The 16,595-nt window shown below is 35.8% G+C and overlaps 1 protein-coding gene across 1 annotated transcript in view; it reads right to left on the bottom strand.

The window, feature by feature from the left end:
* Positions 1–16,595, bottom strand: part of SPOCK3 (SPARC (osteonectin), cwcv and kazal like domains proteoglycan 3) — a 220,730-nt gene that overhangs the window by 18,853 nt on the left and 185,282 nt on the right. Inside the window, exon 7 of the mRNA XM_087736142.1 lies at positions 4,055–4,174. Coding sequence (XP_087592268.1) covers positions 4,055–4,174 — 120 coding nt within the window. The remainder of the gene's footprint in view (positions 1–4,054; positions 4,175–16,595) is intronic.

Below are 16,595 nucleotides of genomic sequence, written 5' to 3'. Positions count from 1 at the left end.
CTATGACAAGAATAAAGGACAGCCTGGGGGAAAAGGGTGCCAGAACAGATTTTTAACTCCCCAAGGGTAATGAACAATTCCAGGGATCTGCTAGAATAATTAGGACTCTGAAGGGGAAGTGGCATTCAGGTGGCTTTTTGTCTTAGCTCTTGTTCTGTACAGATCAGTAAGTCTCACGTCCTAAGTATAAGGTCATTATAACTTCTCTGCAAGATTTATTTCTAGGTATAGCTCTCGGACATCCCCAAAATACGGGCTGGACTCCCTGGTATACTTAAAAATTAATGCGCCTGATGTCTTGGACCTACTATGACTTTGGAGACTGACTTTGAGGGATTTCATTAGGGATACTACTTGAGAGCTTAGCTCTTGAGGAACAGTTTTAAGAATTTCGAATGGTATTAGGAAGGACATTACCATGTTGACTGGTTGTCATTACTTTTGTTTCTTTGCGTGTTTACAGGCACATATTGACCTAATATTTTCTTCTAAACCACAGACATGTTAATTTCTCATAAGATGCAGTATACTTTGCTGCCTCAAATGAGAAATTTTGAAGTTCAGAAATGTACATACCAGAAAAACCATACAGTTGCATTAATGAAACCAGTTTTTAAACCATTTTTGCATCCTCAAATCCACAAATGAAAGAAAACTACTACTGATCGTATATTCATTCGATCACCTTCTGTCTATAGATGGACTGACTTTTTGCAGTAGCCTGTCAAATTAATTCAATCAAGTAAATATTGGCTATTTATAAAATATAAATATATAAATAGGATCTTTTATATTTGAAAGTAAATTTTTTTCACAATTAGATATAATATAGATATAATATATATATAATTATAATAATTATATATTATTATATCTATATATAGATATAATATTAGATATAATTAGACCACTGTACTAGAACACTAGACTCTAAACAGTTACTGTTCAAATGTTTTTGTGAAACACTGTGGGTTTTGTCGAAAAACCCTTTTGTAAAGAGGAAAAGAAAAGAAGAAAATATAGGACAAAATTAATGTCTCACATGTAACCATTTTCTACAATTTGATTTGCTATGTTTTAGTAAAAAGAAAATAAACATGCCAAAGCCTATCATCAAACTTCCATCTTTACATCCTAGCATTCCTATAACAAGTAGCAAACTTTTCAACATTTTTGTAACAACACTACCTCTATTTTAAGGTTGATGAGGTGTAACTCTTTAAAACAGAAAATCTAATTTAAAACCAGCATAGTAATCAAATAGTATTTTGTATAACATTCTAGCTGTTTAGGATTAGTTTCTGGTACCATGTTAAAAGTGGAAATCAAACATTTCTGACAGCACCATGTTCACAGGAAATTTAAAGTCATTAGCACAATGAAAACAGATTTTTCTGCACAGATTATATTTCCTTACCTGTTGACGAAAAAGACCCCTGAAAAGACTATTCTTAGCCATCCAAATCTACCCTTGATTCTGTCTCTCAAAAAACTGGTAGGGTAGGATCCAGTCTAACTTGTGCCTAAAATTTCAGATACCTCCTAAAGTATGTGTGAATTCTTCATACTGTCAAAGGAGAGTACTTCATGACTTTGAAGGCTTCCAAAAGAAAATTCTGAAAACTGGGCCAGAAACCCATTTTTTTTTTCCCCTCAATTGGAACAATCATATTTGCAGAGAAGATCCTCATTTGAAGGCTTTCAAAGGCAAATACATCTCTCTACCTGCCTTAGAAAGATTCCTTTACTAGCTCAGGTTAGGTGGGAAGGATCCCACAGATCCTAAAACTTTGGAGGAAGCTAATCAGAATAGGACCATAACATTTTCTGCAGAAGAGCTGTTCATGCTCACAGACCTCACAGACCAATTGCTTCACTTCAATTGAACAATCTGTTCTAAAAATACCCACATATCTCACAACTGCTTTGGTCTACATAATCTAAGCAGATGGTTATTATCTTCTGCATTGTACATGAAGTGCCAAAGCATAAACCTTTAGGATGTGCCAGATGTAAAATCAACATTAGGTAGATACCACTCAATCTTACAAGTGTTGCTAATGTGATAGTAAGTGACCATCGAAGTCTGAAAACAAACCAACCAGTTGGGATCACATAACATATTTCTAGTCCAAAAATCGACAAGGTCCAAAACCCACCAAGACTCTTGCATTTTTAGTCACCCATATTAAAATCTTAGATCTTAAGTCTAAATACAGTCTTTGATTGCTATTATAAAGTAAAAATCTGCAAACAAACAAGTGACAAAATAAAGGTGAGTATAAAATATCCACATACACATCATGATACAAACACCTGTCTCAAGTATAGATATTAGGTCTTATCAATGACACCTGTGTGCTTAAGGAAAAAAGGCCAAGGAAAACACCTAAGGGAAAAAATCTCACACTCTTAGGAACTTCGTGCTTGCACTACATTTCAATGCATTCCAAGTATTAATTATGAACTTTACATTCCTGTATTACATAGAACCCAATTACTTGAAACACTGACTTTTTATTTATGTATGCCGTAGTACTTAATAGCTGTACAGTTGCTTCTTTTATCATTGTCCAAATTCTTTTCGAACTTTTACTGTATTATCAGGCTTCTAAACAGCTGTGCTGCATTTTTGACCTTACCTATTTAGTGTGTTACCCTCAAGAAAGTGAGTATTCAGCAAGAAACAGGACCTTACACAATGTTTCAGCTGACCTTTAACTGAGCGATGCGCTAACAATAGCTGTATTATTAGATACATTTTATTTATTACTATACAATAAATGCTTACTCAAGAGCTGCAAGCTTTGTATTTCTGTTGTTTTCATTACTGGATGAGAAGCAGATCACATGCCAGTTATGGACACCAACCAGAATGTAAATTGGAAATATATGGTTTATAAATGTGTTTTTTTCAATATCAATAAAAAGTGACATTACTGTATTACCGCCTTACCTCAGAAACATTTTTTCTCAATGTTAAGACAAGTATTCCCAGATAACACAGAATCATCTTTAATTCATTGTGTTTTACAGAATTATTTGTATTTCCTTAGCATGACAAATCACACAAAGAAATGACATTTCCAATTAAATGAAACACATGGATTTCTTGAAAAAAGAATAAGTAATGCTACAAATAGCAATCAAACAAAAGCTAAAAAAAATAAATCCCAAATACTTAAAAAGTTAATAATGAAGGAACTAAGGTAAGCAGCCCATGGTGGTCAAGTTCTGTGAAACGTACTCTAGAGCAATTCATAGTTTGCTCTTTATATTAATGAAAGGTAGAGTTTTACGGCTTATGAAATCTAATTTGACTCTCCTTCACAGTAGAATGTCACTCTTGAAACTATTATTGCACACTTCATTTGCTACTTTAAATAAGCCCTTTGATAATTACATTTTAAAACTTTACTACTTTCCACAACAAAAAACCTATTTAAATACTTGAGGGGGTTAAAAACAAATTATGCCCCCTACTGTTTCCACTTCATTAGTACTCCTGAGTCTTTTCCAATTTGAAATATAACTTTGAAAATTCCTTTTTACTTACAAGCTTCTTTTCCATGTGTTTTTCCATACCAGTACCGACAATGGCATCAAGTAGCAACAATGGGTCACACATAATTACAGCTCCTGTACATTATTTCTTAGGGCTAGCTATTCAGCAATGCACTTTTCTCTATGGAAAAGTTGCTCAAAATTCCTACTTGTTTCTTCTTGTTTTGTCTCCTTATACAGCAGCTGATTATCAAACTCTATCAAATAGACAATTTGATAGCATTCACAAATGAAAACATTGTGAATGGTAGCTGCCATACATTCTTACAAGCAAGAGTCCTGCCAATTAACATTAAAAGTTTAAAGTAAACATCTTGTATCAGTACTAAGCCATAAATAAGAAATTAACTTTAGAAAAGCACAAAGTTATGGTTTTGTACACATGCCTATTTAAAGCACGTGAGAACAAGGCAAGTCTTAGCAATGGAAATACAAAAGTACAGGAAAGCATCAAAGAGAACATCGAATAAGACAAGTAGAAATCTCTTACTGGTTCTTTCAGGCCTCTGAACAATCCTAGTCTTCTTATTCTGAATTCCACTTTCATGAAGTGCCTTAAACCAGTCTCTCAATCTGTTTGCAACCTCCCTGAATTCCAGGTCACTGCACACTGAAAAACAAAATGCAGAGCTGTTTAATGCTTTTCTCCTGGGTGCTAAATAGAAGTTTTCAAGCTATGCTAAAAAAAAGTAAAACACATAAAATAATATAAACTTATATGTTCCACAGCTTGCTTTAATTCATAAAGTTCAGTTTCATTACTTAGGTATGCCTTCAAAACCCAATTAAGGTCCTCAGGAATAAATGCCTGATTCATAAAGCAGTTATGAAATTATATATATCTAGAATTAAAAACATCCTTTGCAAACTACTGCAAACTACTATAAACAGTTTTAGCACAGACATTTTCACATCTTACTGCAGATGAGGCTGTATGACAGAGACACCCATGACAGTCTTTTGGAGTTTCATTTCTATGTTCATTAAGGCAACAGTTACAAAAGCCCTACCAGTACAGGTCAGAGATGTCATTTAGGCAGATTATGCAGGAACATCCAATTTGCTTTTCTATGCTTAAGTATGAAAAGAGGAAATAGATTGACAGAGAAAGTGCTTCAAGAGCGTCCCCAAAACTTATTTGATTGAATGTAGTTTTACAAGCCAACATTCGTGAGCACCTAACTGCAAACAGGCAACCGTACAGCTGTTTGGTGATGGAAAGGATGGCTTCTTTGACCAGAAACAGCAAAGGCAGAAAAAGCACTCAAGACCAAGGAGAGCACCTGTAGTACTGAGAGCAGCAGATCAGTAGCAGACTGGCTGAAGTGTTGTACACTACTGGTAGTTAGTACTGAAGCCAGCAGCAGAAGCAGATAATAGAGATGTGCAATCAGGAGGCCTATTCACCTTCACTATTAAGCTGCTGGAGAAGACAAAGAAAAGGTGTGCTTGGAGCAAGCAGGTAGCCCTTCCAGAAGCCTGTTTTCCCATTTCATGTGTTTGAGAGAAGCTGGGAGAAGACCACAGAAACAATAGGATCTGGAAGACGATGAAAGCAGGAAAGGCACTGGATGAATGCTTCCCTAGGTAACAAAATACCTTCCCCTGCCCTTGTCAACAATTATCAGTTCCAAATCAGGATCATCTTCCAGGCCTACCAGTAACTGACTAAGCTACAATCTGAAGAGCTCACAGCTAAGTTAGCAGAGCTTCACAGTGATGCTCTTGAAAATAAATCTCCAGTTCAGCTTACTTTTCCTTTATTATGTAGCAATCCATATTGGGTGACATAGCCTTCAGCACACTTCATTAAATTGAACAACACTGTGAAACACCTCTATGTATTTTAGAGCAAGATTGAAACATGTCATTATGTCAACAACTATCAATACCTATACAGCAGCAGGCATCTAAGCATTTGTTTATTCATTCTTTGCTGAAGTCTCTCTTGAGACGTTGATTGTCTCCATGAAAGACTTAGGTGCAATCTATACATACATTTGCATATATTATGAACCGACATTTTTATAGAACTTGTATTGTGCTTTTCTCTTGTGCAATGGAACAAATATTTTACTCATAATTCGATAGGGAACTGAGGAAAAAATTTTTTTTCACGATATATGGGCATGTACGCTCAAAAATGTCGTATCGCAACAACTAGATGAAAATGGTCTCCTGAGCAAAGACTACACATCGTAATTCAAACTTGTGGGATTTCTACGTTTCCTACAATGACACCTTCCTCCACCAATCCTTGCCCCAGCTAACAGGTCAGCATAAAGAATCAGATATTAACTTGGGACATTTGCTCTTTAATTTCCCCTCCCATTACAGAAGACATAGAATAATATTGTTCCCTTCTCTAACTACCCTCCCTTGGTTTAAGAGAAAGACTTTTAGAATTGAATCAAAGGGTATGGAGCACAGAACAATCATTAGGGGTACCTGACCTGCCATCTAACTGCTTTGATTTATCTACCCTGCACAATACTGTATAATACCACCACAGGTCCCAGAAATAACATAGCTACATTAATGTGGTGCACTGACCGGGCTATTTTCATCTACTTCTAACTTGTCTATATGCAGTGCTACTCTGATTAACCTCTGATGCTGAGGTGACCTACTCGGAGCTAGCATATAAGCTCATTTACAGGCACAGACACACACATTGATATATGTGTCTGTGTGTGTGTGTGTGTGTGTGTGTATGTATAAATAAAAAAAAGGGAGAGCATGAGGAAGTGCCAGCTGCAAGTAAAAGCTTAGCTTGAATAACATTAACAGAAAGATGCACATGGCCGCTGCATTATGGAGAGAATGTATGAATTCCTCCTTTCTGCAGAAGCAGCCAAATAGACACACTGAAGCTTATCATCTCCTAAGCTCATTACAGTGTAAAAACAAAGCACTAAGAAAAGGAGATAGTGCCTCTTTGGCTATTAGGTATAATAATAAAAGAGAGCTTGCTGTTTCAGCATCTGGTACTAGCCACTGTCATGCACAATATGACATAAAATGACATTTTCTGTGCTCCTGTGAATTGCATTCCTTTCAAAACGGAAGGTACATATGGCACATTTTGGGCATAAGACACATCCCACATCAGATGTCAGATTGGGGCATTCTTCCAACTTCAACTTCTTATAACCCTTTTCCCAAACTTTGCTGGACAACTTAAATCATGTTTTTTATCTCAAAACAAAGAATGAGAAAATTGTAACAACTTTTGGTTCATTTTAATGATTTTGATAACTTTATCATGGGAATAGATCACCTTCAAAAATCAAGGCAATGCAAAACAAACTGATTAAAACTCTCATTTGCCTATTTTACACCCCATAGCTACTCAAGTGCTGCAGTCAGCTCTCAAATGTGTCAGGTAATTACATTTACTGTATTATTAATTTAAATGCAAAGTGAATTTTTGGCTCGTGACATTTCTAATATGTCAAGTAGAAGTAGATGTCTTCTATATGTGAAATACACACGAGAGAGGCAACAGAACTACACTAATCCACACACTTAATAATTTATATGGACAAACTGTGTTCTCAGCAAGGATTTAAATCATGGGCTTATTACAATGTCTCATATTTCAGTATTTGAGTATCACAGTTTTTTATCAAAGAACATTTAGTACATTTACTAGCATCTCAGAAAAAAGTTTAAACAGTAGAACCAGCCAGCAAACTAGAATTCTTGCCATGAAACTTTCTATCAATCATTTCATTTCCACAGGATGCTTAACATACGTTAAAATTTTGACTTGGTTAAATAACAACTATTCATACAATTTAATTTTGACTGCTGGAAAGTAAAATACACTGGATTTTTTTTTCTGGTTCCCACCCCTCCCACTCCCACCCTCTTTTTTTTTTCTTCTCTATTTTGGAATTTTCCATTGAGAAATTTAAGTTTCAAATTTCAGTACACTTCCTATTTTCCAGAATGCTTTTCAAGATCTAGCTATCCTAACATTAAAATAGCAGAATAATAATAATAAAAAAAAGTAATTAAGAATGTAGTTTTCATTTTATGGTTCCTATTAAGTGGTTTTAGTTGAGGGTATTTAAGGTTAATTCTCTATCATCTGATGTGAATATTCATTCACTTCCATGGTTACTCTTGCATGTGGTCCTCTCTAAATATTGTTACATTATACTGTTTGAAGCATTTCAGAAACATAAAACAATCTGATGAAAATAATTCAATTTTTTATATTGTGATTACTGGGGAAAAATGCCAGTACTCTCCTGGCATGAGAACTAAAATGTATGTTAAAAAAAGAGACCTTATTAGAATACGATATTTTATACTGGAAAATGACAAAGCAGAAAACAGATCTATATAAGTATGTAAGAACACAGGGTATTAGTAGTGGCAAATAGATACTCAAAGTAGTACGGCTATTTCTATAGTTAGAGATTAGCATTTGAGCACCTCTGGGCCAAGACCTCCCATTTCCTAAGTTATTAGGTACAAAGTACTTGGACTACTTAAGCCGTGCCAGTGGCAGGAAAGCTGCACTCATTACGCCATCAGGTAACACAGATGCAGAGGACTAGTGGCTTGACACAGAAATTTTCTCAGAGGAAAAGACTGCATCTTTTGACAGTTCCCAAAGGTAAATCAGGTAGCAAAATCCCAGTTTGGTCCTACCTCAACACAGGCATGTGTGCCAAAACTTGACAGAAAAGAACCACATACACTTCTTTCTTCACACACAATGGTGCTTGCAATATATTTTATATAAGTAGCAATTCATGTGGCATCTAGAAAGTCAACTTCTTAACATTAAATTTGCATAATATTTTCTTCATTAAAATTATATGCTTATATGAATTAGAAAAGCTTTAGAACTATAATATTCTCAGGTTCGGGGATAAACATTAATATAGTTACTGCTTCAAATGTTGTACTTCTGAATATACTATGATTGATATTTCAAAGATATTAGAGATAAATTTCATTAGTATTAACACAGTGCATGAAACAGTCCACCTTGCATGAACCTGCTTCCATGTTAAGTTATAAACACATAAAACCAGAAATTGTTTATTAGCTTTTTTGCATGTTCTTACATTAGGAAAATAATCTGGAAGCTGCTCTACAGCTGTCATATGTATGCACAGCAAATTGCAAAACTGAATATAACTCATGTTATATGGCAGAAGCCACATTTTACAAATTTCCATTAAAGTGCTTTTCTATGGTATGCATGAATAGCTAAAAGCAAATTCCAGGACAATTCATGATCAGTGTTATTCTTTAACAGGTTTTTGCACAATTGCGCTTTACAACTATGGTTCAAACTTATTTATAAGAATAGGGGCTACCATAACCTAGCACCTCTCCTATGAGGACAGGCTGAGAGAGTTGGGGTTGTTCAGCCTGGAGAAGAGAAGGCTCCTGGGAGACCTTATAGCAGTCTTCCAGTACCTGAAGGGGGCCTACAAGAAAGCTGGAGAGGGACTTTTTACAAGAACCTGTAGTGATAGGATGAGGGGTAATGGCTTTAAACTGAAAGAGGGTAGATTTAGATTAGGTATAAGGAAGAAATTCTTCACTGTGAGGGTGGTGAGGCACTGGAACAGGTTGCCCAGAGAAGTCGTGGATGCCCCATCCCTGGAAGTGTTCAAGGCCCGGCTGGATGGGGCTTTGAGGAACCTGCTCTAGTGGAAGGTGTCTCTGCCCATGGCAGGGGGGTTGGAACTAGATGATCTTTAAGGTCCCTTCCCAAACCATTCTATGATCATGAAGACTGCTTGTTTTAATGTTGATTCAAACCTTAACATTTTTTTTTTGTTTGGATCAATCTGATCAGACTACTCAGCAGCCCGCAACAAGTGTAAGTGGCACATCAAGCAGTCATTCTCAAGTTATGAAAACAGCATAATTTCTGGCTTACAGGGCAAGTACCATACTTAGGTACAGTCTAGGGGGAAATTTTGCCTTAAGAACTTACATAGGTAGTGCAAACTTCAAATAGACTATTGAATAATAAATATGGCCTAAAATTATCTGTTTCTCTATCAATCTGCTGAACAGAGCTGTCTCAAGTCTTACCATCTTGCAAAAAGTCCAATTTCTAAAAAATCTCTTTTCAGGAAGAAAATATTTTTGTTGATAAAAGAAAAAAATGGGGGAAAGTAAGTCTGGGAAGTTGCACAAGAACTTTTTGGAGGTGGTGGTGGGCCTGTCAGCTTTAATGTTAAGCAAGGCTAAATGAGATGTGGGAAGGATTCACTGTTTTGAGACTTTTGGATAAACTCTTTTCTCTCCCTTCCTAAAAAAAATCCTGTGCTTTCTTCTTGTCCTCTCAATTTCCTATGCTTCCTGTCCTGGAAAAGGAAGGGGCCAATGTCTGGATAACATGCAGCCACTGTAAGAAGTAGGTGGGGGACAGGATGTAGCAGATTTTTGTTCTCGTTCCTGTGCCTGTCTCAGGTACACACAGATTACTGTTTCAGGAAAGTGGCTGCCACTGGCACTTTTTCTGGTTCACTACCTTGTCTCTTCCATGGGAGTAGCAGAGACGTCTCCAGAGAAACTGTGGGATGGGCTATTTGGGCTAGGATCTTGCTCCTGCTGCAGCCTGCTGCCCAGTCTCTTCTTTCTTTCACCAACGCCTTGAACTGGGCTTGTACAGTAGTAGACTGATCACAGCGCAATGGTGTTACACTGTGCATCAGCTTAGGGTAAGATTATTTACTCTATAAAGCACCTTACAATATCGCTGAACCAGACAGCTGGTAATACACTTAATGTCTGAAATGATTTGAAAATTATTTGGAAATTAAAATATTCTCTGCTCAAACTTTAAAAAGTAGGAAGCATCCAAATTTCATAGCACAAAAGAAAGAAAAGACAAAATAAAATACACAAAGTTCAGATTACTTAAATGGCCAATTAATCATCAAAAGAATATATGTGATAAATATCTTACTGTCTTATTTAAGAAGCATAAAGCAAGCAGAGTTGATAAAAATTTAGAGAAACCTACCTTCATTTTTTTCATAGGTTTTTAGTTAGTAAATTCATTTATGAAAAAACACATACTAGCAATTACTTCATTGTACCTGAGCCACTATGGACAGGCAATTTTTTGGTAACAAGAGATATTTCTGTCCACACAAAACATGAGTATAGACTAATTGCTCACACATTCAGTCCAGCAAAAAAAGAATGCTGCATATATAGAAGTAATGCTAAAAAGTGCATTGATTTTTGCCACATATATCAGTGCCCATGAACATACATGACTAAAATTGCTGGAAAATAACAGAATTTGTTTGGTCATTCAAAGAATAAAAAATGGTGGTGCTTAGATATTAGCATTATTTGTTATCAGCTCTTGAAGCATTTCTATATCAAATTAGTACACAGATTCCATATTGCTTCTTAATATATTATTTTACTATGGAATTTTCCCTTCCTTTTTGTTTCATAATGAAGTCATATTTCTATACTATGGCCAAAATGACTAAGGCAATATCTGTACACTCCGAGTAAACTGAGGGCCTCAGACTAGAGAAAGAATCCCATTTAATGTTCCATGTATTGAGACAGCCATACATACACAGACAAACTGAAGATTCTTATCATGTGGGTTATTAAAAAGGTATAAAATCCCTTCTAACATCTTCCACATGTTAAAGGTATGATTTTGAATGTCAAATAACTTCAACTATATAAAAGTTTTTTCTAAAAGCACTTATCACACTTCAGATTTTTGTTCCTGTTTTGACATGTAAAAAGGAAAGAAGTAGCAAAATAACTTTTAAAATAGTAAAATAAACAATTTAATTCCCACTCACACGGAAACTTATCAATGAGTTTTGTTCAACTTTCCAAGAACATTCAGATGAACATGGAACAGGTGTAAAAGACTTCAGTCTAAAAAGTAGCTTTCAGAATATCATAAGAAGTGGAGAACAATATTTAAATGCTATCACAGTTACAAACACAATTTTTTTTCTGAGGAGCTGGGCTGCACAATGTAACCCTGAGTTATGCTTAAGTAAAATCTTTAAGTCACAAAAAAAAAATCAGGTATATTTACTGAAAATGTCTACATTTGGCTTTGTTTCTGATCTGCAACCTGTCTCAGTACAGTACCTGCTCAGCACTCCACCTTAATTCACGCGGATTTATGTGACTAAACCTTGTATTCTGTAACAGAGAGGATCAGCCTAACACTCCGTTCACGAGAACGCTATTTGCCATTGAAACATACTTGCTCAGGGTTATGCTATATGATGAAAAATTATATTAATTAATGGGTTGATGCATTCTAGAACACATTTAGGGACTTTTTGTCACAGTGATCAGCTTCTAAAGATACACGCTGCTGAAATTATTATACGCATTGGTCTGTACTGATATAAAATAGGTCAAGAAGAGGTAATTCAGATCCATTCAGACTATTATTTCACCTGATAGACTGGGAGATGAATCTTTAATGGTGAAAGACAGACAGTAAAGGTTGTAGAAGGTTAGACAGTAATCAAAAAATGCATATTAATTCACATGAATCCACTGAAGAACCTGCCAAGAAGTGCTTCTGTTTTTGCCTAATGCCAATGCAAGGCATTCCTGCTATTACAATCAATTCTAGTAGCCATTAAGAGAATTAGTATGGGGTAAAATGAAGTCACTAGCTCAAAGGTTACTGGAGTCTCCTGTCATTTGAAGTAATAAAAACTGACTGTCTTTTAAAATCAACATATACGGGCATGTAAAAAATGAAGGGATCTGAAAACTTACAGGTACCCAATCCAGAAATATATTTATAATAAATATTATTTAAATGTTAGGTGGAACCAACTGTTCAATTTGTTTTCACATACAGTAAATGTTACAATTTGTGTTGGCATTTGAATATAATTTACTGATTGGAAGCAGAATATTTGAAAATGCTAATCAGTATGTGTTCTTTCAGTGCCTTTCAACTCAAGCTAATTGAAGAAGAAGTAAAAATAGTGCTACTGAAAGCTATAAAGACATGCAGAACATATTTTGACTAGCACAATGGACTGAATTCCCTAACATATTTAAACCAGTCTTAGCATTCTGACATAACAGAAAATAAGTTATTTTAACAGTATAAACTTTTTATATAAACACAGAGCCATATATATAAAATCATCTGTAGTTTAACAAGTGTAAATCATTACCATAACGACATAATAAGCACACTAAAATACTGTTGTATTAAGGAGTAGCTTTTGTTAAGTGAAGAGTCAAAAAGTGATTTAGAAAAAAGAAGCAGTGATAAACACACGCCACGCTATGTAGCACCATTCACAATAATATATGGGACCACAAGGCTGTAGACAGAACCTGTGTCTCTGTTTACCTCAGGAAGAGATACTTTTACCTACTTTTTCAGCAACAGACCTCAGTCCAATATTGAATTCTAAGAGTGGAACGCCTGACAATTGTTAAGGAAGCTATACAAGCCTAAAGAAATTATTAGCACACAGTTTATCAGTAATTTAAGTGTAGAACTCACCCATTGATCTGTCTTCTTTTGTGCCCCACAGCCAGAACATTCCTGAAGTCTTTATATAACATAACATAATACGACACTTCCATACCCGAATCCACTAATGGCCAGCTAGCCTGAAAACTATGATTTACTGACAATATGGCCAGTGGGATTAAGTTGTACAAGAAAGATTAAGGCTTTGTTTCAGAGTGAGATATGAAGTACCTTGCCCTGTCAGAAGGCACGCTTCCAAGACACGATGTGGTACTCCACTATCGCATCATGTGGTTGTGCTTGCCACACAACTCTACGCACACCCCCTACAACCAGGACTGCAGAAGATCATCCAGCACATCAGCACATAAAATCTCATGCAATTGGGCAGAACTATATTTATAAATTCACGTATATAATAAAATAACCAAGAAGTAAATACACTGAGAGCACACAGACAATTTGAAGAACAGGGTACACATCAACCACCTCCTACAGCAAACTAGGAATTACTCCATGTGAGATGGGTAACTTAACAATCATTGTGTGCTAAAGCAAGACTTCTGATCATCCCAATTTTTTCTATGTGTTGGAATCACTGCATATGATCACAGAACCACAGAATAATTTATGTTGGAAGGGAACTCCAGAAGTCATTCAGTCTGCTAAAAGCAGGTCTAATTACACCAGGTTGCTCAGGGCAGTGTCCAGTCATTCACGTCCTATGATCATTGTGCCATTCACATGAAGGTTCCTCACTATATGAAAGACTACCCCTCTTTAAAAGGAACAATATACTACTATCTACTATCTTGTAACTCTATACTGTGTTCCCTGAAAAGTACAAGAGCATTTTCTCATGCCGTAACTTGAGGATTGCACCCATCTGTCCAGGATTGCCAGATATCCAGAAATGTGGTTACAGCAGCAATTCAGATTCAACTGTGAGAAGGATTATTTAGAACAGTCCACAGCTGATGCTTATGTAGTCCAATGCCATTTCAATGTATTACCTACCATTCCTGTACTCCTGTATGGCTGTGCAGCACATCTTATGCATCCAGGATGCACCGATTAACTGCACATCCAGTATGTGCATTTAAATGTATTTCTTCTCCAGAGGGCCCTGTGCGAAAATATGGTAACCCTAATACTGTCATTAGAATTCAGTGCTGCCTTTAAAGACAGTTTCTATTAAAGTAAACTGGAACATTATATAAAGCATACCTACTCAGCGTCAGTACTCTGCAAGGCTGCCATTCTGCATAGGCTTATGAATTTAGCCCCGAGGAACTGATTGCTCGAACTCAAAATTCCTGGCTCCAGACTAAGGGCTAGTCCTCATTTGGCTAACTCTAAAAGTCTAAGAACACCAGAACTAAAATTGTATGCAAATGGCCTTACAATTCCTGCAATATATAGCAGTATTTCTAGCTCTGTATCATCTCTGTTACAAATGGGAAGACTAACATATGGCAAAAAGAAACGTGGTTGCAAAAACCAATATATTTGGCAGAAGGACAAAAAGCCCTTCAAACTTGTAACTAAAGGATGGGACAGTCATTTCAGTTATCTTTTTACAGTCCCATATGTATAATCATAACTTTTTTTTTAAAAAAAAAAAGGCTGTAAATTGAAAAGCTTCTTATGTACGTATTTCTATTTTTATAAGCTCATGAAGTTTATTAGCCATCTGTTACCTCTAGAGCCAATGATTTTAGGAAGATACCTTGAAATTAACAAATAAATGCATTCTGATTTCCTTACTATTTAACTAAACATAATGAATTTTCTACTTCAGTTAGTCTATGTTACGAGATAATTAATATAAATGTTGCAGATACCATATCAGGGAACTGCAGCTGCTTATTCTTACTGCCTCAAATTAATGTTCCATACAGACATTCTGCTCATGATTAATGTTTCATAAAATTTAAAATGATTTCAATTAAATTACATTTTCAGAAAATAAATCTGATCTTTTTGTGTCCTCACAGTTTTAAAGACTACACATTTAAATATAACGACCATTTCTGAGTGCAGGAAAAATAGAAGTAACCACAACATACAGAATTTATGTGCTAAGATATTATTTTCAACTTAAAATATGTAAACTTACTAAAACATTGCAATTAAATAAGACAACAGTAATTCTTTAATCTGTCAGAAGTATCACAAACCTATTGTGGAATTTGTTAATTTATTTTCTGGAGGACAGTCAATATATATGGCTTCCTTTGCTAACTGCTGCTAACCTTTAGTGTTGGTTATAATTTCTCATCATGCTCTGTTATTCTGAACTATTAATTTCTGAGGATGAAAATAATGTTATTAATCTGTAAATTGCATACTTATGAAGCTAGAAAGTCAGCAAAAAAAGTTAGATAGCAAGGAGATGATCCACTGTAACGTGCTATATTCCAAGATCTTTTCATTCCCAAATATTTTTATATATTCCATTGAATCCAGTACTTCACATAATAGAAGATATGGAAAGTATCAAATAGGGACAGAACAGCAATTTTCTTAGTGGTGAAAGCTTTCCAGCCAACCATACCCCAAAGGTGAGGTAGTTTTCCGAATTCAGTTTCAAGGATTCCTGAAAGCACTACACAGCTCTGGTACAAAGTCAGGACATTTTCTTCCTTTCAAGTACAAGATTGACAGAGACCCACAAAGACTTTTTTGCATTTGACATAAACCCCCTTGAAACCTAGTAGACAAGGATAAAAGATCGCTGAACAAAGCTCTTTAGAAAGAAAACTGAAATATATATATATATTATTTCAATATTTCAAATCAGACATTTTCTGAAATCAGAAATGTTCTGTGCTGGTAAGAGGCTTCAAAGGTCTACCACACCAAGTAATTCTGTGCACAGAACCTGGAAGGGACCGATGGATCTTTCTTTCCACTGTGAGAGAAAATTACCATTGTGCCTTGGTAGGACTGGCTACTGGTTTGCACCTTTTCTCTTGCAGGGAAGGACAGCAGAATTGAACATTGGGCTGAACAATCACCGACTAACAGAAATTAACTAAGCTCTGTTCTGCAAATGTCTGGGATAAATGAATTTTACATCACACTGCATCACACTAAAGTCTGACAGATTTAAGGCTGGCATTGCAGCACTCTTCGTTTTGTATTTAGATTGTGATCTGATGCTTTGTACTTACCCTAACCATTTACTTGTGCGTCCTTCTTGAATGCCTCACCACTAACCTTGCTCTTAATCACTTAAAATTGTGCATTAAAGAGTACAGTTGCCAGTAGACCTCTCAGGGAGTACTGAGAGGGTGGAATCACTCCAATTTAGCTAATTATTTGTGTCTTTCCTAAAGTGAGGCTATCAGAAGTAGGCAAGCTCCTTCTCTGCTACTGAAGAAAACTATGGCAGTCAATCCACTACATCAGTAATATAACAGCAGGACCCACTCTCCCTGGCACAGGAATCCCATGCACTGAGATGCAAAGTCAACTACACTGTACTACCACCTCAATGAAATCAAAACTCTAGTGAAGTAAATGTAATCTGCAGCTG

This window comes from Nipponia nippon, unplaced genomic scaffold (genome assembly GCF_047370975.1).
Source record: "Nipponia nippon isolate SJK-2023a ecotype South Korea unplaced genomic scaffold, ASM4737097v1 scaffold_6, whole genome shotgun sequence".
Taxonomy (NCBI): domain Eukaryota; kingdom Metazoa; phylum Chordata; class Aves; order Pelecaniformes; family Threskiornithidae; genus Nipponia; species Nipponia nippon.
Note: the sequence above shows the minus strand (reverse complement) of the source record. Positions and strands in the feature narration are given on the sequence as shown.